Raw genomic sequence first — 22,398 nt, forward strand, 5'->3', positions numbered from 1 at the left:
ACGTTTTAATTTAAAACAAGTATTCAGGTCAATTTTATCTTAGTCCATTAAGACGGATCACGCAATGAAGAAATATACGCATTCTAGTCGTTATTTAGGAAAAACTACGTGGTTTGGACAATGGATGGATGGATAATATTAAATCGATGATTCTGAAATCGACGGATCCCTGTGAAAACATCGCTATTGCACGCTATTGGCCGGCTAAAGTCAATTCGGACCAATCACCGCCGACAATGATGAAAACGCGGAAGTAGCTCCATTCTGCTTTCTACCGGTCGCCCTGAGACAGAAAGTGAAAGATAACACGTGGAGACACGAGTTTAACGCATCTTACAGCTAATTTCATGAACCACCGTGGGTGTTGTTTATCAAAGTGTTCTCGATATTGAGCCGTCAGTCGTTCCATTTTTATCGACAATGGCGGACGGCGGAGACGACGACTCCCTGTATAAGATCAACGAGGGAGACTACGTTATGCTGAAGCGTGGCGACATCTACAAAGCTGTGCAAATACAGTCGAAAAAGTAAGTCTATTATTGTTTAATGCATGCCGTTTGGGTCTGATGTCAACATCACGCGACGTGATAACTCAATCTGCGGGATTCCAATGAGTAACCTCATGTCTGTATTAACAAGGGAGCAATTTTACCACAATTCTGACATAAGTTTTTAAGAAACGTTATTTTTCCGTTTTGTGACAACAGGAAAGTGGTGTTTGAGAAGCAGTGGTTCTTCCTGGACAACGCTGTGGGACACCTGTACCGCACAGCTTTTGAAATTGTATCTGGAGGACAGTTGCAGCCTGTCAAACCAAAAGATGCGGCAATTGCTGAATCTGGTAAGTACTTTTTGTTGATTTTCAGAAAGGGGAAAGGCCAAAAATAGTGAAGTAAACATTGCGAACGCTAAGAGTTGTCCGGAGGAGGAGAGCTTAGACAGCACAGAATGCAAAACTTGCACACTGAACCACATGCTGCTTCACCACTACACTTTCTCCGACAGACACGAAGGAGGCGGGCATGGACAACCGGAACATCGTGGATGACGGCAAGTCACAAAAGCTGACTCGGGATGACATTGAGTCACTCAAAGAGAAAGGTCTGAAGGGTCAGGTAATTGTGAAAGCTCTGTGACGTGCACCATGACACTGTGGACTACATAGCGGTCATCTTCTGCCATGCTTTTTTAGTTTGTTCTACTTGTCTTGTTCATGTTGTATGACCTCATAATTTTAAGCCTGATTGGTTTTGTTGAATTTGTATGGTGCATATACAGTACATAGACCGCAGGATTCAAATAGTTTTCACAAAAATCACATTGAAGATTTATATTTCACCATAATGGGATTTGCTTTATTTTTCCAGAGACTGAGACCTATTTTTTTCAGCATGTTTCCCTTCCCAGCAGCTATTTTTATCTTTGCAGATAATTTTGGATTAAAAAAAGCAGAAATAATATTGAGGCAAGCCGTTTTAGAAATGCTATTAGTCCCAAACTGGGGTGTTTTAACTCTATTTCAATATGTTGTTTGTTTGCTCTGCAGGAAATCATCCAGCAGCTCATAGACAACAGCTCCACCTTCAGGGATAAGACAGAATATGCCCAGGACAAGTACATTAAGAAGAAAAAGAAGAAGTGAGCCTGAGTCATGAGACTCCTACGTCATTTAAAAAATAATAAAACACATTGTATGTATGTGGATGATATCTGATGGGTTTTTTTTAGGTACGAGAACACCGTGACCATTCTCAAGCCAACCTGCCGCATCATGGCGCTTATGTACCACGGACGAGAGCCGGGAAAGATCTGGTAATATTTTTTTGCCTCTGTCCAGAAGGAACGCACAGCAGTGTGAGTAATGTGTGTGGTTTGTGTGTGTGTGACACAGTCACTTGCGATATGACACATTGGCGCAGATGCTGACCTTGGCCAACATCCACGCCGGCAGCAAAGTGTTGGTGTTTGAAACGTGCGCTGGCCTTGTGCTGGGGGCCGTCATGGAAAGAATGGGAGGTGAGTTTGTTTTTCATCCAACACAGTGTTTCCCGAGGCACATACTTAACATTAGATAACATTTCGCAGCACGCCACTATCAACAAAATAAATCATAATCCTGTTGTATGAAGGGCAACGGCTGGACACACAGGTACATTGAAAGCATTTAATTGTTACGCCTGTGAAATTCTCTACAGAATTAGCTTTTTTTCCCCCCAAATTATACATCAATGTGTGATAGATACTGAATCGTAATAAAAATGTCACCATCTGGTAGCCCATAATGCAGAATAAGTGCCTTCTTATTTTATCACTCCCTCTTTGTGTTTAATGACGCTCTTTTTTTCTCCTGTTCCTCCCATCCAGGCTATGGATCAGTGATCCAAATGTACCCGGGGGGCGGGCCGGTCCGAGCAGGAGTGGAGAACTTTGGCTTCCCTGCTCACTTCCACGACACGCTGCATGATTTTCCCATCCGTCACGTCAATGCTTTGCTAGCAGGCACGCTGGACACAAGCCTCAAGGACCCCGGAACTGGTGAAGGTACATGTGCCGGGCACATCATTAGAAACACCTGCACAATGTTGAATGAGATCCAGCATGAGAGCTGTGTCAAAAATGTTGCTTTTACAAAAGTAATAATAATAATTTATGCTGGCCTGGGCAACCTCACTCCATCCACTCCCCAACCCCAGTCTTGGTTAAAGCTATTTGCACTATGGGAACATTTATAAGCTTTGAGCTACAGACATCTTTACATGCTAACTTTGCCACCTGGGGAGCCTCACTCCATTCACGTCCCCCTAGAGTTTGTTAAAGCTATATACGCTATAAGACTATTCACGGATGTATTATGGAAGTAACGGTGACGGTATTGTACAATTAATTGAAAGAAAACTTGTCCACTGTCCAGCCTTGGGAACTTCACTCAATCCACTTTCCCCTAGTCTGGTTTAATGTAGTATGCACTATAGGACAATGTACAAGTGGCATGGTATTAACAGGCTGATTTTGTTAGGTAACTGGAACCTAACTCCATCCATTTTGCCCAAGCATGTGCTACAGCTATTACACTTTATTTACAAGTCAGCATCATATAGATGTATTAATGCGCTAACCTTTACACCCCGGGGAATTCCAATCCATTTACTTTTCTTTTTAGTCTGTTAAAGTTAACAATAAAGGAAGATTCACAAGAACCGCAAATACAGACACATGCTCACTTTGCCAGCCCGTGGAACCTCTCTTAATTCTCTAATGCAATATACGGTGTATACGGCTTCTCAGAGGCACCTCATCCTGATGTGGCCACAGAGGAGCAGCCCAAAGCGGAGCGGCATGACACCGCAGAGAACATGGAGACGAATGCTGGCGGGGAACAACGCACGGACGACGAACGCGAACGAGGCAAAGATGCAAAGGTATGGCTCGTGATCATCTATGATTGACAGGTCGATTAGCATAATGATGTTTTAAATGTTTTAGGCTCAACTCAAGAGGGCGAAGCAGGAGGAGAGGCGCAAGAAGCTAGCGGCGGCAGCGGCCCAGTTAGAGGGCATGAACGCCGACGGGTTAGTGTCACTTTTAAATGACGCGTTGTGATCAGAGGAATTTACATGTATGCTCAATGTATTGTTTGCTTGGCTCATCTGGTTTTGCCTCCTCACAGATTGGTCATCGCCTCCCGCTTCCACCCGTGTCCCGTCCTGATGTGCCTCCTCAGATTCTTGTCGCCCTCCAGGCCCTTTGTGGTCTACTCGCAGTATAAGGAGGTGAGCTCAGTGCGAGTTTTGCGACAATTTCGCCGAACAAGGGTCATTATTTAAGACGGGTTGTTATTACCGCAAGGCCCCTGTTGGAAATGCAGCAGCAGGAAAATACGAAAAGAAAACATGTCTTTATCCCACAAGGAAATTAAATGGGAGCGAGTGTCCAAGCAAGTCAACGCTAAAATGTCTTGTTGTAAAATCTGAAAATAAGCAGAACAGGATGCGGAGCCTGAATCTCAGAGCTAAAGCTCTTTATTGTTCAATTGCTCACAAGCCAAATGCAACAAAGTAGTCTGGGTCAATATGTGAAAGAAATGACACAAACGTTGCCATCTCGGGTAACTTCACGCCAGTCCTTCTTTCCCCACCCAGTCTGTTAACCTTTATGCGTTTTATGAACTTTATGGGGTTTAGTGAATATCGTTATCAGCTTTGGGAACCTCACTCCATTCACTTTCCCCCCCCAGACTATATTAAAGCTATGTACACTATAGGTAATACTTAAAAGTTAGCAGTTACATGCGTATTGGCACACCAACTTTGCCACCCTTGGGAAGTTCATTCCATTCACTTTGCCCCAAGTCTGTGTTAGTTTTGTACACTATGTGTTAATCTTACAAGTTCAGGATTACATACGTATTGGCATGATCAATTTGCCAGATTTGGGAACCTCACTCCATCCATGTTGCTATTTTCTTCCCAGCCGCTAGTCGAGTGCTTCACCAAACTGAAGGAGCAAGGCGGCACAGTCAACCTCCGCCTTACCGACACCTGGCTGCGGCATTATCAGGTTACATACTGCCACCCGGTGTTACCTTCAGGTCCTCGTCATACATGTAATGCATGTAAGTCCTGACTTGCGGTTTGTCCCCCCAGGTGCTGCCCAACAGGACGCATCCCATGCTTCTGATGAGCGGCGGCGGCGGCTACCTCCTCTCGGGCATCACCGTAGAGACAGAGCGTTCAGGCCAGACTAACTCGGAGGAGCCGGCGCCAAAAAAACAAAAACTGACAGAAACCTGAAGGGCTTAAAAGCCCCATCCATACGATTGTAGTTCAAGGCACAACAGCGATAGAACTGGCATGTCTTTTTGGATACGTCACAAACCCATCTAGGCCTTTACTCAACGAAAGGCCTCGAAAAGAATACACCTTAGTTTTCTTGTCTGACATTTGGGTCAGCATTTTGTTGAATTAGTTTTTATGACCCAAGAAATGTTATTTTCTGTAACGTGATGACTGAATCTTCACAGATGTACAGCATATTCGTAACAAAGACATTACCATGTAGCTAGGATACACAAAAAAAGAATTTCTTTGTCTTTCTGAAGCTTTGTTTTGATATACTTGAAATGATAATTCAGAGATTTGTTTCTAAATTCCTTACACATGTTTGATGATAATTGCTGAAAACGTGACAAAGAAAGAACTATGTATTACTCAGTTGTGGAGTTGGAGCGTTAAACTGTCACCATTTCTGGTGGCTATAACGCACTGGAGTCCGACATGAGTTGCCCCTCCCCCACTAAATAAAAACTTGAGCGACTTGGTTATCTTTAGCAATTATCCGGCGCAATTGTGACATGCAGCTAGCTAGCCATGCCTACACTCCGAAAATGTATCATACACCGCTGGCAAATCCGATTTAGAACGCCCCGTTGTGGCTGTGAACGTGCATGTGTTTCGGACAGAAGGCACAAAGAGTCAAGTGTAAAATTTATAAGACGTTTATTTTTCACTTACAGGGACATTAAAGACGTTTTTTGTTTTTACATTTAATTTGTCTGAAAATACCAAAATTGTGTTTTTTGTCAAACAATATCACAATAATCAACTAATCATTCTTGTTGGTAAATGTGTTGAAACGGGACTACACAGGATTAAAAAGATATTTGTTCCCAGAATAACTTTTATTGAGCACAAACACTTGAAAAGACAATGACAGTCAGTATTGGACAATTTCTATATATAAACATCAAAAAACATTCCCATGCACGCCTTCAGGATGTCACATCAAAATAGCACAGATACAGTAATAGGATCATTAAAAGCAAGGCTCCACGTTTGGGATTTTAGTTTTTTTTTATGCATTTAAACTTGGCAGACGAAACAAACGGTGTTTTGTTTTCTATGTGAAAGCGTAGCTCATTCTTTATCATTCAACTTGGCAGCAATTTTCTTCATCTCCACGTCCATTGCCGCCAGGTTTTCCAGTGCTTTCTCCTGCGAAAAAGACGTACAGTTTGATGCAGAGTGGAACTTTTGCGTCTGTAAATTAATAGTGAGTGCCTACCAGTCCCTTTTAGGATAGGGCCTTCACGAGATGTTTGGTCACCAATATACAAATTCAAATTTGATAGCAGTCAGAAAAAGGTTGTTTTTGGAGTATCCCTGGAAATTGACGAAAAATGGCTGACTTCCTGTGTCTTTGTGGGCCTAGGTTCTTGAGGCTTTTTTTGTGGTTCTATACTCATGATAGACATGCCTTCCAAATTTCATGACGATATGTGAAAATGGTTTCACGGGCTGAATTTTGAAAAACTCTTCGAGGGGTTCATCTTTATAGGAAGTCAGGAAATGGCCAAAATGGGAGACTTCTGTTTTATCAGACCTGGTTTCTTGAGGCATTTTTTGTGGGTCTACCCATTATAAACATGCCTACCAAATGTTATGTTGCGACGCGAAACTAGCTTCGGGTTGAATTATCAAGGAATTCCAGGGGGGAGCTACTATGGGAAAAGCCCTCAAAGTTGCGACTAATTTGGCCCGAAGAATAATGGCATAAAAAAAGAACTAAGCAATTCCACAAGTCAGCAAATAAAATCAAGCATACTGTGTTGGACATATGGTCGTACGAGTCATTTCCTCTGGTTTTAAATGTTTGTTTAGCTCCGCATTATGCACGGGAGCTACCGCTTGCCTTTTTTAATGGAGACGTGATGACTTCCATGGCCCCGGGAAGTCGTTACAGTGCGCCAAGCTTGGCACGAAAAAAGCTGCGGCAGATAAACGCCGCTCTGCCGTCAGCCATTGAAGGAAAAAATTGCTGGAATAAAATAAAAAGATGCAGGCAGCGTGGCAGTGCCAAAGTTCTGCCGTGGAATATTAGCATTGTCATTCGTTCTGGGCCAAGTTGTTGATGTGCACTCATACGGCAAGCGCCCGGCATGTCTGTGTGTGGAATGTACATTTCCATAATGAGCTGCCCTTTCTCCCCCCAGCGAGTTTGTGGAGGAGCAACTGGATGTGCTCCGCGGCTTTAGCGGGTCAGTGAGCACGAGATGGAACATAGTTTACCCACCGAATATCACGTTATCAAACTGTTTCTGCTTATTTTCGACTGTAGAATGTTGCTTGAACACCCTGGGCAAGCTATCTCAAAGGCGTTTACTGTCAAGCTGACAGCAGATGCTTCAAAAGTACTTACAAAAGAAGACATTTACATTTCAGTGTTCTGTATGAATGGCACGTACGTAGAATTGAGGGCTGAAATCAACCCAATAATTTTGTGCCTTCTGAAATAGTGTTTTCTGTGTCACTGTTTTATATCAACGCAGCTTGTTTCTGAGGTCAGACGACTTTTAGCACACTGCAATGCCGGGACAAGGCTGTGAAGAACGATTTAACACATCAAATCAGACGCTGGCTCTGATGTTATCCAGTCCGATGGATGCCGTGTTTTTAGAAAAATGTAGCTTGGCGAACCTCGTGCGGCGTCAGCGCCCTCGAATGCACGGCTCCCTCTGACGCCTCCTGGTTGGTGAGCTGGTTGATCTTGCGACTCAGCAGCTTGGTCGCCTCATCCATCTGCACACATTCAAAAGTCCTGATGCTCAGCATCTGGTACTGAACTGCACTGACAGTTCTCCGTGAACATCTGGTCTACCTTGTTTGGGGCAGCATGGTCTTCTGGATTCCTTTTGAACCAGGCAGGGTGGTAGTAGCCTCTGTAGATCCAAGGGTTTCTTTTCTCAGCCAGATACCTGCAAAAACAACCACTCAGTTAGACCTCAGAAGGACCAGGAAGTCATTTCTTCACCTTATGAGAACTTCAATACCTCAGAGCTTCGCTTCTATCCTCCGAATTGTCTGAATCGTCCCTCAGGTCTTCATCTTCAGACAACTCCTCCCCTCCATGCTTGTGGTATTTGTTCTTGTGGTAGTAACGCTGCGACGGCTTCGAAATGTGCTTTTCAATGTCTTTGTCGTCATTTTCGTTGTGTCTCTTGTCGAAGCTCCAGTACTCCTGACTGCGTTCTCCATCTGATTCCTCCCTCTTTTCCTCTGAGAGTTCTTCATCGCGCTTCGGCTTCTTCTGGTAGTACCTCCAAGGCCTCCAGGCCTTCTTCTCTCTGTCGAAGTCCCAGGATTCCTGGCTACGTTCCTCATCGGGTTCCTCTTGGGCTTCCTCTCGGGCTTCCTCTGGGAGTTCCTCGTCCCGCTTGTGTCTCCTCTGGTGGTATCTCCCGGGTCTCCAGTCCCTCTTGTGTCTGTTGACGTCAAAATCCCAATATTCCTGGCTACGTTCCTCATCCGGATTCTCTGATAGTTCCTCGTCTCGCTTGTGTCTCCTCTGGTGGTATCTACCTGGTCTCCAGTCCCTCTTGTATCTGTCGGTGTCAAAATCCCAAGATTCCTGGCTCCGTTCCTCATCTGGATCCTCTGAGAGTTCTTCGTCTCGCTTATGTCTCCTCTGGTGGTATCTCCCAGGTCTCCAGTTTCTCTTGTAACTGTTTATGTCAAAATCCCAGTATTCCTGGCTACGTTCCTCATCCGGATCCTCTGAAAGTTCCTCATCTCGCTTGTGTCTCCTCTGGTGGTATCTACCTGGTCTCCAGTCCCTCTTGTATCTGTCGGTGTCAAAATCCCAAGATTCCTGGCTACGTTCCTCATTCGGATCCTCTGAAAGTTCCTCATCTCGCTTGTGTCTCCTCTGGTGGTATCTCCCAGGCCTCCAGTCCCGCTTGTATTTGTCATCGTCCAAATCCCAAGACTCTTGGCTGCGTTCATCATCTGGTTCCACTCTAGCGTCCTCTGACAGTTCCTCATCACGCTTGTGTCTCCTTTGGTGGTATCTCCCAGGTCTCCAGTCCTTCTTATCCCTCCCAGTGTCAAAATCCCAGGATTCCTGACTGCGTTCCTCATCTGGTTCCTCTGAGAGTTCTTCGTCCCGCTTGTGTCTCCTCTGGTGGTATCTCCCAGGCCTCCAGTCTCTCTTGTGTCTGTCGGTGTCAAAATCCCAGGATTCCTGGCTACGTTCCCCATCCGGATCATCTGAGTATTCTTCGTCCCTCTTGTGTCTTCTCTGGTGGTACCTCCCGGCCCTCCATTCCCTCTTGTCCCTCTCATCATCGAGCCCCCACGACTCCTGGCTGCGTTCATCAACCGGTTCCTGTGACATTTCCTCATCACGTTTGTGTCTCCTTTGGTGATATCTGCCAGGCCTCCAGTCCTTCTTATCCCTCCCAGTGTCAAAATCCCAGGATTCCTGACTACGTTCCTCATCCGGTTCCTCTCTGGGTTCCTCTGATAGTTCTTCATCCCTCTTTTGTCTCCTCTGATGGTATCTCCCAGCCCTCCATTCCCTCTTGTCCCTCTCGTCATCGAGCCCCCACGACTCCTGGCTCCGTTCGTAGTCCTCCTCCTCGCCACGCTTGTGGAACTTATTTTTGTGCTGGTATTGATGCGCGGGCTTCCAAATGCGCTTGTCGTGATCCTCTTGGTCATTGTCACTCCTTCGGCCCAAATCCCAGGACTCCTGACTGCGTTCTTCATCGCCCTCTTCCTCTTTGGACTCTCCTCCCAAAGGCTCCTTGTCGCGTTTGGGCTTCTTCTGGTAGAACCTTCCTGGCCTCCAGCTGCTTCTCTTCTCCCGTTCCTCCTCCTCTTCCTCACCATCGTCTTCCTGGTGTCTTTTCTCCAAACTCCAGGATTCCTGATTGAGTTCGCCCGTTGGGGTTTCCCGGTTTGGCTCCACAGACCTCAGGAGTTCTTGGATATCTTGTGCATCCTTGACTTCAGGCTCTTGTGCGTGATCGCTGGCCTGCTCTTCATAGGTCGCGTCGTTGCTCTTCTTGTCCGACGGAGCATATTTAATTCCTGCAACAGGACAAAATGGGTAATTTACTGTTTGCCTTTTTTTTTCTAACTGGAATATGGCACAAACCTGCTTGAAAAATCTCCTTGCACTCTTGGTCCAATTGGGCGTCCGGGTGGGAGAGCGCTTTGGACAGAACCTCCACCAAACATCTTGTCACCTGATTAAGAAATAGGCTTGTGTTGATTTTATGCAACATGTACTCTGCCATGGGAGTTTTCTTAGTAGTTGCAATTTTAATTTAATTAATTTTTTTTAGTTCCAAAAAATCTTTTTTCAAAAAAGATTTTTTTTCTCTTAAACACTCAAGAGAAGGCCACAGAGCATCATCATGGCCACTTAATGTGTTTAAGAGAAAAAAAGGCAAAATGCAACAGGAAAAAAAATGTAAGACTTAATCCTCATTATTAGAATTTTGTCTCAAATATCACGTAAATCTAACTATAAAAAAAAAATACAACTTTTTGTCTCCTACGTTTATTTTCTGCTCTCGTGGCTTTGTTTTTCATTTAGTTTTACATGGCTTCCATGTGATCACTGCATAGCAGATAATGTTTATGATATGATTATAATGTCGCAAGTGCATTTTAATTGCTGAAATGAAGAGTTCAATATTGAAACAGATGAGGTAAGTGGCGATCTCATGAACAAAACGCACATTTTTATGAGGGTGATATGCAAATGAATTTCTTCTGCATTAAGGGGATCTAACAGTTGACATCAATAATCGCCATAATCAGAACAGTAATAATAAAACAGTGTGTACCCTGTATAGTCATCATCCAGGACTAGCCTCTAGCCTTCATGTGAAGAGACTCCCCTCTTGGGCACAAACAGTAATCTGCCCCGAGGTTGTTCATCACTGTCATCTAAGGGTGAGTACTTTTAGTTCATTTGAGTTTAATACCATTTTTAGCAGCACGAGTCTCTCATCTTCCTTAAACTGATGTCTCCATCTTTTTACACAACTACACTCACAAAAGTGAGTGATGTTATTAATTCATCTGAACTTCCTTTTAGACTTTTACGAGCGTTGGAAACGCTCAAACGAGACTTCACAGCATATCCTGTACCATGAATATGAATAATTATTTTACATTCATTCCTGTATAGGGAATAAGAGAAGTATAATTCCTATATGGATAATTGCACCCAGTGTGAGCACATTCATGCACGGTAAAGATTGTGTGCATGCATGGTTACGATCGCATGTGCTTAATCATATTCTCATGCATTCATTGGTAATTGGCACGCACAATACTGTACTGTATACTATATTGTATGGTATGCGTGGATACTAATACAATGACTTACCACGTCGTCTCTTTGGCCATCCTTCCCCACTGGAAGTGCTCGATTCCCTGCACGAGAGACAAATATTCCCGTTTTTTAAAAATGCAAAAAGCAATTAAAACAAACAAATAGGGGCGTAGTAAAAAGTGCTAAGAGTCGCTGTCCGTGGTGCTGAACTCACCTATAAGAAAAGCGAACCCAAGTAGCAGAAAAAGAAGAGTCGTAGTCATCTTGTGGAGTCCGGAGTGCCTCCCAATGCGGTGGGAGAGATGCTCCTGTAGGAAGGGGAACAGCACCTCCAATATAAAGGCGCTCGGAGTGGAGGGGGAAGGGGAAAGAGGGAAGGAGCGTGGGAGGGGATGCTCATGTCATGACTCATTAGACCTGCGGGGAGAAGCAGCAACAACTCGTTTTCTTTCTTTTTTTTCTTCTCCTGTGGATGAAATTAGCCATCACACAGGTGATGGTTTAAACATTATTGAGAGGAACAGGGCGGGGTGTCCGTGGGAGGGGGATTAATGCCGCAAGGCATGGTAATGATTGGCAATCACACACCCTGCAAATTTCATTATCAGATCCCTGTTTTTAGTTCCATTCCGAAAAGAGATACCGTTCAAACCGGAATGACTGCATGCATTGTTAACATTACAGTAGTAAATTCACTTTAATGTCTTTTTATACATATTTAAGGACATATTTACGCTCTAATAACACAATCACCTGTTTACAAAGGCAAATCAATTGATCAGGGCTGAATCACATTTTAAAAATGTCAACAGTTTTTCAATATTAGGGTTCCTTGAAGAAAGTAAAAAAACACAATATACAATAGATAGGGACAACTAAATTTCTATATATATATATTTTTTTCTCATAAAATGACCCCAAACCCGAACTGGGCTTCTGACATTAATAATGTAAATAAATATTTATTTACATTTCTAATCCACTCAGCTCATCATGCCATGTTTGCAGTTCAGCCTCCTGCATATCTCTAAATCAGCCAATTACAATATTAAAAACAGCTCTGTGTGCAAACAACAACAGCTCACACATCGGCAGGCAGCAGCTGTACCTAATGAAGAAGTCCGGCGATTGTAAACCAAACGTTAGCCTCCTCGTCAATAATTCATCTGGGCTTTTCGACCCTTCACATGTTCTCTCTCCGATGCTGTGGCTTCAGCTCAAGTAAAAAACAGCTTAATGACATCAATAGCGCTCATATGAAATGCTTAGCTCTGTTTTCTGCTGCACAACAATACAGTACCACGTGCGAGTTGCCCTTGGAGGAGAGCCTCAATTGCCAAAGGAAGTTTCAGTTGTTAATGGAACAGGAAAGTACACCATATCACCATAAACAAGCTTTTAAAAAGTCAATTTTATTATTATTATTTATTATATGCCTTTTATAGAAGCTAAAAGAAGACTGCCCCACGAGCTCCAGCCCCCTATCATGCTCCCAATTGCTGGTGAAATAACAAACTCTTCATTGGAAATCATCCAAGGGTGAGTAGTTATGTTTTAGTTATGTATGTTATTATAAATGTATTCATCTTTTATGACACTGTGTGTGACTTTATAATTGAATGACAGAAGGTATGATAAAGGCCAGTCTGAAGGTGCACACCCGCTGACGAGTGCCGGTGTGGTGGCTTTAGAGCGCCTCGTTGTTGGCACGGAGAGAAGGCGCAAGGGTATGGAGGTGGGGGTAAAACAGTCAGAGTGCCTCGTCGTTGAGGCTTTAAGCAGATGTAGTTTTGCGGTTCAAACACTCCTTAATACATGAAGTGACCTTTTACGTAGAGACCGCACTCACATTCAATCTCATCCCGACGCCCAAGAAACCAGCACTGCGTCCCGCCGGGCCTAAAACGGCAGCCGTCGGGGGGCCCCGGGTGAGCCGACGTCCATGTTTGTTAGGAGAATTGTGCGTGCGGGTAGTGGGATGGCTTTCAGTGAAAGGAAGGGGAGGAGGATAAAGATGGGGGGGGTGTTGCTGCAGCCAGCGGCATTCAATCATCCACGCCCGCCACATTCTCATCAACAGTGTGCGCTCACATGTGACGCCCTGTGATGATGCTCTGTGGCCTTTTTTATATTAAAGGGGGGGAAAAGTGCAGCAAGAAGCACTACACTAAATCAGACTTTATTCTCCAATGTAATCAAGTACACAGGCAACGGATAAAACACGATGTGCTCTGTAATAGTTATTTGCCAGAGCAGGCTGCTGCAGGATGTTTTTTTGTTGCTGTCAAAAATTGGTTGTTTACGCTTGTGTTTTGTGCCGCGAGCGTGACAAACAGCCCTTAGGTACTGCATTCTATGCAGTCATGTTGTTTCCCAGGGTTTATTATAGCAATGGAATTCATCGTTTATGTATATACAGTGGATAGGGTTACATAGAAAAAAATATACATATTTTTTTTTAAATCCTCAAATAAGTGAATCCATCACTGTATATTTGATTATATTTATATTTTTAAAATATTGTATACCCACGATATTATTAAAATTCAATCATTTAGGGTTACTTGAAAATGGTGGTCAATGATTTTGAAATATTTATACAGCACATTTGCAAATAATTTGGACATTTGTTGGTTAGCTAATTCCAGGCAGTGGATATAAAAAGTCTACACACCCTAGTTTCACTGCCAGGTTTTTCTAATATAAAAAAGTGAGGCCAAGACAAATTTAGAATACTGTATCTTTCCACCATTAATGTGACCTATAACCAGTACAACTCAATAGGATAATGTGGTTGCACAAGTGTGCACACCCATTTATTTCTAGGAATGTGGATGCGCTCATAGTTAACCAATCTCAGTCAAACTCGTGTTAATACACCTGCCAAAACGTATAAAGCATAGTGCCTCTGATTGATCTCAAATAATGTTCTAGTAGGCTACTGTATTTTAACGTTGGTCATAAATGGTGCATTGTATAAAAAGCTTGAGAACTACTAATGTAGGCCATTATAAACATTTTGAGGCGGGCAATTACTATTCTGAGAAGGTCTTCGTCCCCAACCCGTGCGAACAATGAAGGTGAACTGTATCTACAGTATTCCATGCCCTTTGTTTACTACACTAACCACGTGATGACGATGTGATGACTGAAACTTGGACCTGGCAAAGCAAACATCAGATGGGGTTCAGTCCTTTCAATCATTAGCTGCCAGCAATGACAAACGATGGTGCACTTGGCAAACTTCATTTCACTAACCCAACAACGCAGCTCCAGTCGGACAATTGATAGACACAAGCACATCCACAACCATGATTAGCCGCAATGCTCAAGCGTCTCCATTTTCTTTTTCAGCTTCTTCTGCGTCTTCTGCTGCCGCGGGAACATTTAGACAAGGGAAGTCAGCCCAGATATCGGACAGCTCTTCACACTGCCAGGAGTTTATTTGGGTAGGTAACGCTGGATTCAAATTCAAATAGCATATTAGTTGCACGTCTTTGGCAAGAGAAGAACTGTATTCAAGGATCAAGGAAAGCACGGCCTTTGAATGGAAATGTACTTTCTATTTGATGATTTTACATTAATGCCAAGATTTTACAAAGTACTCAAGTAAATATCTGAAGCTTGACGTGAACGAGTGACGTGTGCGTGCATGTGTGTGTGCAGGTGTGCATGAAATTGAAAGCATGTGCGCTACAGGAACATGGAGTTCTTCTACCAAACTTTTATTACATTTTTTTCATAAATATGAGCAATAAGCGAGGCAAAGAGCGGAAAAGGATCTTAATGAGCTCTTTGGGGAGGTAAAAATTGGAGGATAAGTACCATTGAGCCCAAATCTTTTTGTATAAATAATTAATGAGCATTTTGTGGATATTAAGTCTCATTTTGTCTTCTTGTTGCGCTAAGGAAAATAAAATCAAATAAAATCCTGCCCCCTTGTGTGCGCATTCTGTTGATGTCAGTGTCAATTAAAAGTCCATTTATGTGACTGCGGGTGGGTCTTGAATCTTTCCTCCGTTTTGTAACCTTTTAGTTAAATGTGACACTGACGATAAGTGTTGTTCACACGGGTGAAAGGTCAGCAAGATACAATCCGATTATTTACGATCGCGCCCGGCCTTAGGTGACAGGTGTCAATCAAATCCATGCCTGCTCTTGACGCTAACGCTCAATAAATGTTGACCTTTATTTCAATGGATGACCTTGTTGTTTAGAACAATTATATTACTAGATTAGGACGAAGGAGTGGGCTGAATTTGGTTTTTTTTGGGTTTTTTTACTTTTCTTTGTTTATTCAAAATCAAAATGGCCACTTTGTTTCTGACAATGTGTTTTGAAAGATAAATATTTCTTCATTCCGATAGATGCAACTTTTCACTTTTACCTGTTAGAATTTAGTGAGGTAGTTGGTTTGTTGTTTAGCTAGCTAGTTAGTGAATTGGTCTGTTGGTTAGTTAGCTATGCATCTTATTTAATGTTCTATATTTATATATGGTTAGTCATTGCTTAGTTAGCATGTTAGTTAGTTTGTAAGATCAGTCATTTACTTAGTTATGAACGTGTTGTTTCGTAAATAAGTAAGTATTATTAAAGAACACTAAACAAGATTTGCAAAATGCTCAACATAGTTTGTTTTCTAATCGGCTAGTTTGTTGGTTAGTGAACTAGTCAATTATCAAGTTTGTCAATTAGTTTTCCAGGTTTGGGGTAGATGGTTATAGCTTTATTTAGCTAGTTAGGCCATTAGTTGTGACGTAAGTAAGAGCTAAATGGTATTTTTGTGTAAGTATACTGGAAGCACACCCTAAAAACTTCTTGTCCATATTTTGGCACACCTGTGATTTCATTGGCACATTGGGCACATACTGAAACAACAAAAACATTCACACGAGTTCTTGCATGTGCGGCCGTTAGTGTATTTTCCCTATCATAATAAAAAGTCTTTACGCACTAATTGCCTCTCAAATCTCCCAACATGAAAAATTAAACCCCAAAATCATTAGCGGGCCAGCAGCCTGTAAGTGTTATTATGCAAAGAGACGTCTTGAGACCATAAATCAGCTACAGATGTTGAGCCACATAGATGCACACTATTGTTACTATAGTAAAAAAAAAAAATAATACAAATACTCAAATACTTGTGTATGACTTTAAGAAAAAGCATGAGCATACTCTGTGTAAATAGCATTGTTTAATGACTTTGAGTGATACCTCTATAGTTTATTATTTGTCTTTCTGAGTGCTCTTTGCATGTGTTTGGGTACACGTGTAGATGGATGAGGACCAAGTGCAGCCCATGGGAGAGCCCCTTAAGCCTTTCATCGATGGCGAAGTGGACCGTAACAACAGGGTGACAGCGTACAGTGTGACCGAGACCCCGCCGTGGTACCTGTTAGTCTTCCTTGCCTTTCAGGTGATTTAAAAATGTGTCTCCCCCCCAAAAAAAGTGTACTTTTGCAACATCCCAGTCCAATTTACCACAGCATCTTCTCCGCTCCGCAGCATTACCTGACAGCATTTGGCAGCAACATTGCCATTCCGCTTATCTTGGCGGATGGGCTATGTTTGCAGCACGACGGCTTGACCCAAAGTCACCTCATCAACACTATCTTCTTTGTTTCGGGGCTGTGCACCATTTTGCAGGTCACCTTTGGAATCAGGTGCGAAAAATTAAAATAAATAAATAAATACATATAGACCAATGGGAAAATGAAATGTGGTTGGTTTTCCCGCGATTAAAGCTAATGCTAATTAGCCATCTTAAGAATGAAAATATTGGATGATTTTCTTTTGTCAGGTGATGAGAAAAAGAAACACCTGTCACAAAAAATAAAAATAAAATAAAAATTTGCAACCCAAAATTGGTTCTTGTTCTTGTTAGGCTTCCCATCCTGCAGGGGGGCACGTTCGCCTTACTCACCCCAGCATTGGCCATGTTGTCTGTACCTGAATTCCAGTGTCCCTCTTGGACTAAAAACGCCAGCCTGGTGGATACGTCCTCGCCCGTCTTCATCGAAGTGTGGCAGACCCGACTGAGAACAGTAAGCCATCTCCAACATTTTGAAATTTGATGGGATAAACTATCAGGTTCTATTCTCCCACCACAGCTGCAGGGCTCCATCATGGTGGCCTCCCTCCTGCAGATCGTAGTGGGATTCACCGGCCTGGTCGGCTTCCTTATGCGCTTCGTCGGCCCTCTCACCATCGCGCCCACCATCTCGCTCATCGGTCTGTCCATGTTTGATGCGGCCGGGGTCAGGGCTGGCAGCCACTGGGGAGTCTCGGCCATGTGCGTCTGCTACACTTGACGTGGGATGCCTGTCTGTGTGTTGAGCCTGTGGTTCTCAAACGAGGGTCCAGAGGTCTGTAAATTGTAAATGGGGGGGGCTCCGCAAAATAATTTGCAATAAATTATAACATCATAATTTTTTTCAAAAAATGTACAATATATTTATGTAATAGAATAGGCGTGGCAATAAAACAAATAGACAAAACCAGCTCCTTCTCCCGACCTTAGGTTTTGGCCAGTTTAAAGCTCTGATGTTAATGTGAGATACCATCACATAAATCGGACATCCCTGCATAAATACTTGAGTAAACTGCACAAACTGAGTCTGAGCCACTACTGAGCCATGAGTAGTTGTGATGTCATTTTCAGTCGACAGAAGTGACAAAATGGCCGCTCCCTGAGATGGCTAAAAACGGGTGGATTTTGCTGCTTAACTCATATACCATGAACACAATACTAACCAGAATGCCGTGTTTCAACTAGTGGGCCTGCTGAGAACATATTCTTGAAAAAAATGTGTTTGGGTTATTTTCCGCTTTAGAAAAAAAAAAAAAGGGAAAATATCTAAAACAGAATGAAGAAGGAAAATACATATGTATTGGATCTTAAAAATACCTAAAGCATTAATGGATACACATGGTAGTTATTTTTAATTGCTGCTAGGATTATGAGGAAACCTTAGGAAAACGATTCCTCCGCAAGAGGTCCCTGGACCCAAAAGGTTTGCAAACGCCTGCAATAAATTAGTAGTAATGTTTTTCTAACATGCACTCCAGGACTGCGGCATTGATCATCCTGTTCTCCCAGTACTTGCGACTCATCTGGCTGCCCATTCCCTCATACAGCAAGGCCAGGAACCTGCACACCAAAAAGTTCTACATCTTCCAGATGATGCCCGTAGGTCCTCAAAATGCTTTGCTACAGTCAGCGTACGACGCTCACGATTGATTTCGACTAGATTCTGCTGGGCGTCGCGGTCTCCTGGTTAGTGTGCCACTTGCTCACCATCTATGACGTGCTGCCGTCTGATCCGCACCAATACGGATATCAGGCCCGGACTGATGTGAAGGGCGACTTTGTTGGGCAGGCTTCCTGGTTTGTCCTGCCTTATCCGGGTAAGCTTTTCCCTCGATCCGCAAATTGATTTGGTTCGGGATTTCTCAAAATTTAGGGTTGAGGGGCACCCAAGCATTGGCTCACAGACCCCAAACCCTAATTTGACAATCCCTGATCGAGAACCGCCTTTGTCTCCAGGCCAGTGGGGTACCCCGGCAGTGAGCCTGGCAGGCATTATTGGCATGATTGCGGGAATCGTGTGCTCCATGGCCGAGTCGGTGGGCGACTACTACGCGTGTGCCAAGCTGTCAGGGGCGCCGCCTCCGCCCAAGCACGCAATCAACCGGGGAATCGCCGTGGAAGGGATTGGCAGCTTGTTGGCGGGGGCCTTTGGCACCGGTAACGGCACGACCTCGTTCAGCGAGAACGTGGCTGCCCTGGGCATCACCAAGGTTTGAAAGAGAGCGCGACATCATTTTAACTTTTAAGGGTCGTACCTTCAAAGTATCTACTTTTACAGTGCCATGAAAATACGAACATCATGATTTTTTATTTTTTTTTGCATATTTATCACCCACTAATGTTTTAATGTGAAGGACTTAAAGTCAAACCGCAGAATCTTGACTCAACCACTTCAAAACCATTTTTTTTTTCAGAGCCTTATAGAGGGGTGGACTTGCTGGTATATTTCGGGTCATTGTCTCTCCTCGTAACCCCTCCACTCATAACCCAAGAGCGCTTTGGTTTAGGGGCACGAACTGTCAGATGCTGCCTCGCAGAATTTTCAGATAGACAGCAGTATTTATTGTTGCATTAATCAGAGCAAGTCCAGGTCCTGAAGAAGCAAAGCACCTCTGTTTGACTATTGGTATAATGGTCCTGACATTTTAGAAATTTGGGGATATAGATGTAGCCTTTTTTTCCGTGGATCTCCAACTTGTTGAACGGGTGGCGCTGTGCCCGCGGCACAGGTGGGAAGTCGAGTGGTAATTCTACTCAGCGGAGTCATCATGATACTTATGGGGGTGCTGGGTAAAATCGGAGCCGTCTTCTCCACCATCCCCAACCCCGTGATTGGGGGAATGTTCCTGATCATGTTTGGAGTCATTGCTGCGACGGGGATCTCTAACTTGCAGGTGAAGCGGAGTGACTTTTTCATTTTTATCCAGTAGCCATGACCTTACTTTTTGCTTGTTTGCTTTGTTTTGTTTTTAGTCAACAGATATGAATTCCTCCAGGAACATTTTTGTGTTCGGTTTCTCCCTGTTTTCTGGGCTGGTCATTCCAAACTGGATCACCAAGAATCCGAATATCTTGGCCACGGGTATGAGTCACATGTTTCTGCTGCCATGAAACTACACCTTAAAGCATGAATTTTCAAATGGGTTCTGCAGGGGAGACAGTTTCCCAAGGACTCACTCGTAATCCTCGTGCAGTTTAAGCACCCGCCCTCCATTTTGAGAACCCCTGCCTTAATTACTCTTTAAAAATGTCTGTCTGTGTTTCTCCGTAGGGCTAAGCGAGGTGGACGCAGTGTTGCGGATCCTTTTTACAACTCAAATGTTTGTCGGAGGATTCCTGGGGTTCGTCTTGGACAACACCATTCCTGGTAAGTTTAAGGCTAAAGTAGCCTCAGCCGTTAAGTTGCTCTTTTCCGAAAGAGTCCTTTTTTTGATACAGGTACCAAACGCGAGCGCGGACTGTTCACCCCGGACGGAACACACCTGGAGGTCTCTGCTACCTTGGAAACCGAAGAAATTTACAACCTCCCCTTCGGCATCACAAAGTGTCTGTCGTCGCTACCTTGGGTTCGCTACATCCCGTTCTGCCCGTCGGGAGAGCAAAAGGCTCGATGCAAGTCAGACGAAGGCACTCCTTAGAAGACACGGACACATCAGGAACTTCTTGGACTCTCACCTTTGGGTTTGCTTGTAATGTACTTTACCTTTCAAGATACCATGGCTTGTCATTAGATTGGCAGTACCCTCAAAGGTTTTGTACCCTTGGCTTGACTTCTAAAGTTTAGACATGCATGTTCCTTTTTAGTCTAGAAAAAGCTCACACAAAAGTGGCAGTACGCTCAAATGTTCTGCTTTTGTACAGGTCGACTTGATTGTTTTTTGGAACATACCTTTAATTTACGACTTATCACTCACAGAAAATGGGTTTCCATGGCGTTACTAGGCCGGTACCGACATTGGTTCTACTGCTCTAACCCATACTCTCCTTTAGGCTATACCTGTACATTTTTGACTGTGGAAGATGTACAAAATCAGTCTGTTACCCTTAAATGTTCTGCTAGGGTACAACCTAGGTACAACCATGATTCTTCTTTAGAACATGTATATTATGCCTTATTGTGCTCTGAAAGAGTGTATCCATGGTTTGTCACTGTCATTCCCTCTACTGTTTTACACTTGACTCCTCTTTGGAACATACCTGCACCATCTTCACCCCAGAAAAGGTACAAACATTGAGTGGTACCCTCAAGGTTCTACTATTCTACCAGAAACTCTTCTTTTAGAACATACTTGTAACTATTAGTCTCAAAGCTTCCATAGCTACCATTGACTTTTCTTCAGAAAGGTAGCTTTTTGTTTGTGGGAAAAGTACAAACATGGGGCGTCCCACTTTTGTACCTTTTTGACACTTTTACATGTTGGGAAGCTACTTTTTTGTGTCCTTTTATACTATTGGTGCTTCTTTTACATGGTTTCCTATCCGTCTATTTTTCTGGCAGTGTACTGGACAACAACAAAATATGTAGCTAGTAATAAAGTTTTTATCACTGCTTTCAGTCAGTCTTTATGATATTGCTTTATAACGATTCTATGAGAGATAACAGTCTGCATGAAAGGAAATAACTCAGAATGTTGTGAGACTCCAGGATAGTAATAATAAGTTGGATACAATTTCAATGACCCAAGATGAACCTTCTTGATCCTCTGCTATGCTCTCAAAGTCCAGTGACCATACTCTGAAAACCTAATCATGGATTTAAACACTAATATATGGGTTGAATTAAGGCTCAGGATACTTCACATTAGAGCTCATTATCCTAGCTTCTTGGAGTTTATCAGTCCTCAGTAATTAATGGGCGTCGTCAAGCTCGACAAATCCTTTTTTTATTTCCAAATCGAGATTTCATCACGCTGTTATCGAGCCGTATAGATCTACGGCGTCCTCGTCCTGAAAGCTTTCTCTGTTGAAAGTTTGTCTTGCTAACATTAAAAAAAAATTAGAAAATACACTCAATGTGAGAACTCAGATGGAAAATGTGAGTGACAGAAAAGACAAATTGGCGTCTTTTGATATTCACTACACCACGTCAAGTAGAACCGTATCAGTCGGGACGGATGCGTGAACATGCTACATATTTCTCTCAAGTACGTAACTTGACATTTTCACGACACGCTTATGTACACTCGTGCGGCGGCATATTGATGACCGATGAGTGTCTTTCACATTTTTTTTCAAAGACGGAGGATTATGCAGCTGGAAAGTCTGCTTCTCCAACTCACGGCAACAACATCTGACAATACGAGTGCACAAAGATTATTATCATAAAATGAATTATATTAGGCTTTTGGTGGGCATTACTGAAGCAGACCAGCTCGTTCAATGAATCCACATAAGCTCATTAAAGTCAAACAGGAGTGGGATGCCTATTTGTTTATTCTAAATTCAGTCGTTTTCATTCTGTTTTAAAGAGCAAGTTTGTGTGTTCATTGTGATTTCTGTTGATTATTTAATCACATCAAAATGTTAAACACAAATATTTTTGCTCAGGTTGACAAAATGTCACTTTAAAGATGAAATATAAAACAAACATATTTGTGAATGTAGTTACCTGATTTCAAATAAACAAGATTCATTAAATTGTATTGTATTTAACTTCATATAACCTCCACGTGTTTACTGTAATG

At 43.1% G+C, this 22,398-nt stretch overlaps 3 protein-coding genes across 4 annotated transcripts; 2 read left to right on the forward strand and 1 right to left on the reverse strand.

Annotated features, from left to right (window-relative positions):
• Positions 1-217: 217 nt before the first annotated feature.
• Positions 218-5,313, forward strand: trmt6 (tRNA methyltransferase 6 non-catalytic subunit). Its single transcript, XM_086019281.1, has 12 exons — positions 218-527; positions 708-841; positions 1,006-1,115; positions 1,547-1,638; positions 1,729-1,812; positions 1,892-2,016; positions 2,365-2,541; positions 3,286-3,419; positions 3,484-3,569; positions 3,668-3,770; positions 4,471-4,557; positions 4,644-5,313. Exons 1-12 carry the CDS (start codon positions 421-423, stop codon positions 4,788-4,790), a joined length of 1,386 nt encoding a protein of 461 aa, XP_085875407.1. The 5' UTR covers positions 218-420; the 3' UTR covers positions 4,791-5,313.
• Positions 5,314-5,478: 165 nt separating this feature from the next.
• chgb (chromogranin B) lies at positions 5,479-11,449 on the reverse strand. Its single transcript, XM_086019280.1, has 7 exons — positions 11,339-11,449; positions 11,179-11,225; positions 9,934-10,024; positions 7,826-9,866; positions 7,654-7,750; positions 7,473-7,574; positions 5,479-5,990 (listed from the first exon to the last, which is right to left on the reverse strand). The coding sequence occupies exons 1-7, from the start codon at positions 11,385-11,387 to the stop codon at positions 5,913-5,915; spliced, it is 2,505 nt and encodes an 834-aa protein (XP_085875406.1). The 5' UTR covers positions 11,388-11,449; the 3' UTR covers positions 5,479-5,912.
• Positions 11,450-14,354: 2,905 nt separating this feature from the next.
• Positions 14,355-21,186, forward strand: LOC147128142 (solute carrier family 23 member 1-like). Of its 2 annotated transcripts, XM_086018946.1 has the most exons (12): positions 14,355-14,573; positions 16,400-16,540; positions 16,630-16,787; positions 17,009-17,168; positions 17,235-17,416; positions 18,193-18,313; positions 18,375-18,531; positions 18,671-18,924; positions 19,444-19,608; positions 19,688-19,796; positions 19,986-20,081; positions 20,153-21,186. In XM_086018946.1, the coding sequence occupies exons 1-12, from the start codon at positions 14,436-14,438 to the stop codon at positions 20,350-20,352; spliced, it is 1,881 nt and encodes a 626-aa protein (XP_085875072.1). In that variant the 5' UTR covers positions 14,355-14,435; the 3' UTR covers positions 20,353-21,186. The 2 variants fall into 2 exon arrangements, with proteins under 2 accessions (XP_085875072.1, XP_085875073.1); XM_086018947.1 differs by lacking the exon at positions 14,355-14,573 and having other exon boundaries at positions 16,401-16,540; positions 17,085-17,168.
• Positions 21,187-22,398: the final 1,212 nt, after the last annotated feature.

Source organism: Filicampus tigris, chromosome 20 (assembly GCF_054856515.1).
Source record: "Filicampus tigris isolate MCC_2025a chromosome 20, RoL_Ftig_1.0, whole genome shotgun sequence".
NCBI lineage: Eukaryota > Metazoa > Chordata > Actinopteri > Syngnathiformes > Syngnathidae > Filicampus > Filicampus tigris.

Bases quoted from the DNA above. Each gene is read 5' to 3' on its own strand.
- LOC147128142 (XM_086018946.1), top strand. From the start codon at position 14,436: ATGATTAGCCGCAATGCTCAAGCGTCTCCATTTTCTTTTTCAGCTTCT. The intron at 16,541-16,629 runs GTGATTTAAAAA...TCCGCTCCGCAG, and splicing joins TAGTCTTCCTTGCCTTTCAG to CATTACCTGACAGCATTTGG. The intron at 19,797-19,985 runs GTATGAGTCACA...GTTTCTCCGTAG, and splicing joins TCCGAATATCTTGGCCACGG to GGCTAAGCGAGGTGGACGCA.
- trmt6 (XM_086019281.1), top strand. From the start codon at position 421: ATGGCGGACGGCGGAGACGACGACTCCCTGTATAAGATCAACGAGGGA. The intron at 842-1,005 runs GTAAGTACTTTT...TTTCTCCGACAG, and splicing joins TGCGGCAATTGCTGAATCTG to ACACGAAGGAGGCGGGCATG. The intron at 3,420-3,483 runs GTATGGCTCGTG...TAAATGTTTTAG, and splicing joins AACGAGGCAAAGATGCAAAG to GCTCAACTCAAGAGGGCGAA.
- chgb (XM_086019280.1), bottom strand. From the start codon at position 11,387: ATGACTACGACTCTTCTTTTTCTGCTACTTGGGTTCGCTTTTCTTATA. The intron at 11,226-11,338 runs GTGAGTTCAGCA...TCTCTCGTGCAG, and splicing joins TGGGTTCGCTTTTCTTATAG to GGAATCGAGCACTTCCAGTG. The intron at 5,991-7,472 runs GTTCGCCAAGCT...TCTTTTTCGCAG, and splicing joins GGGCGCTGACGCCGCACGAG to GAGAAAGCACTGGAAAACCT.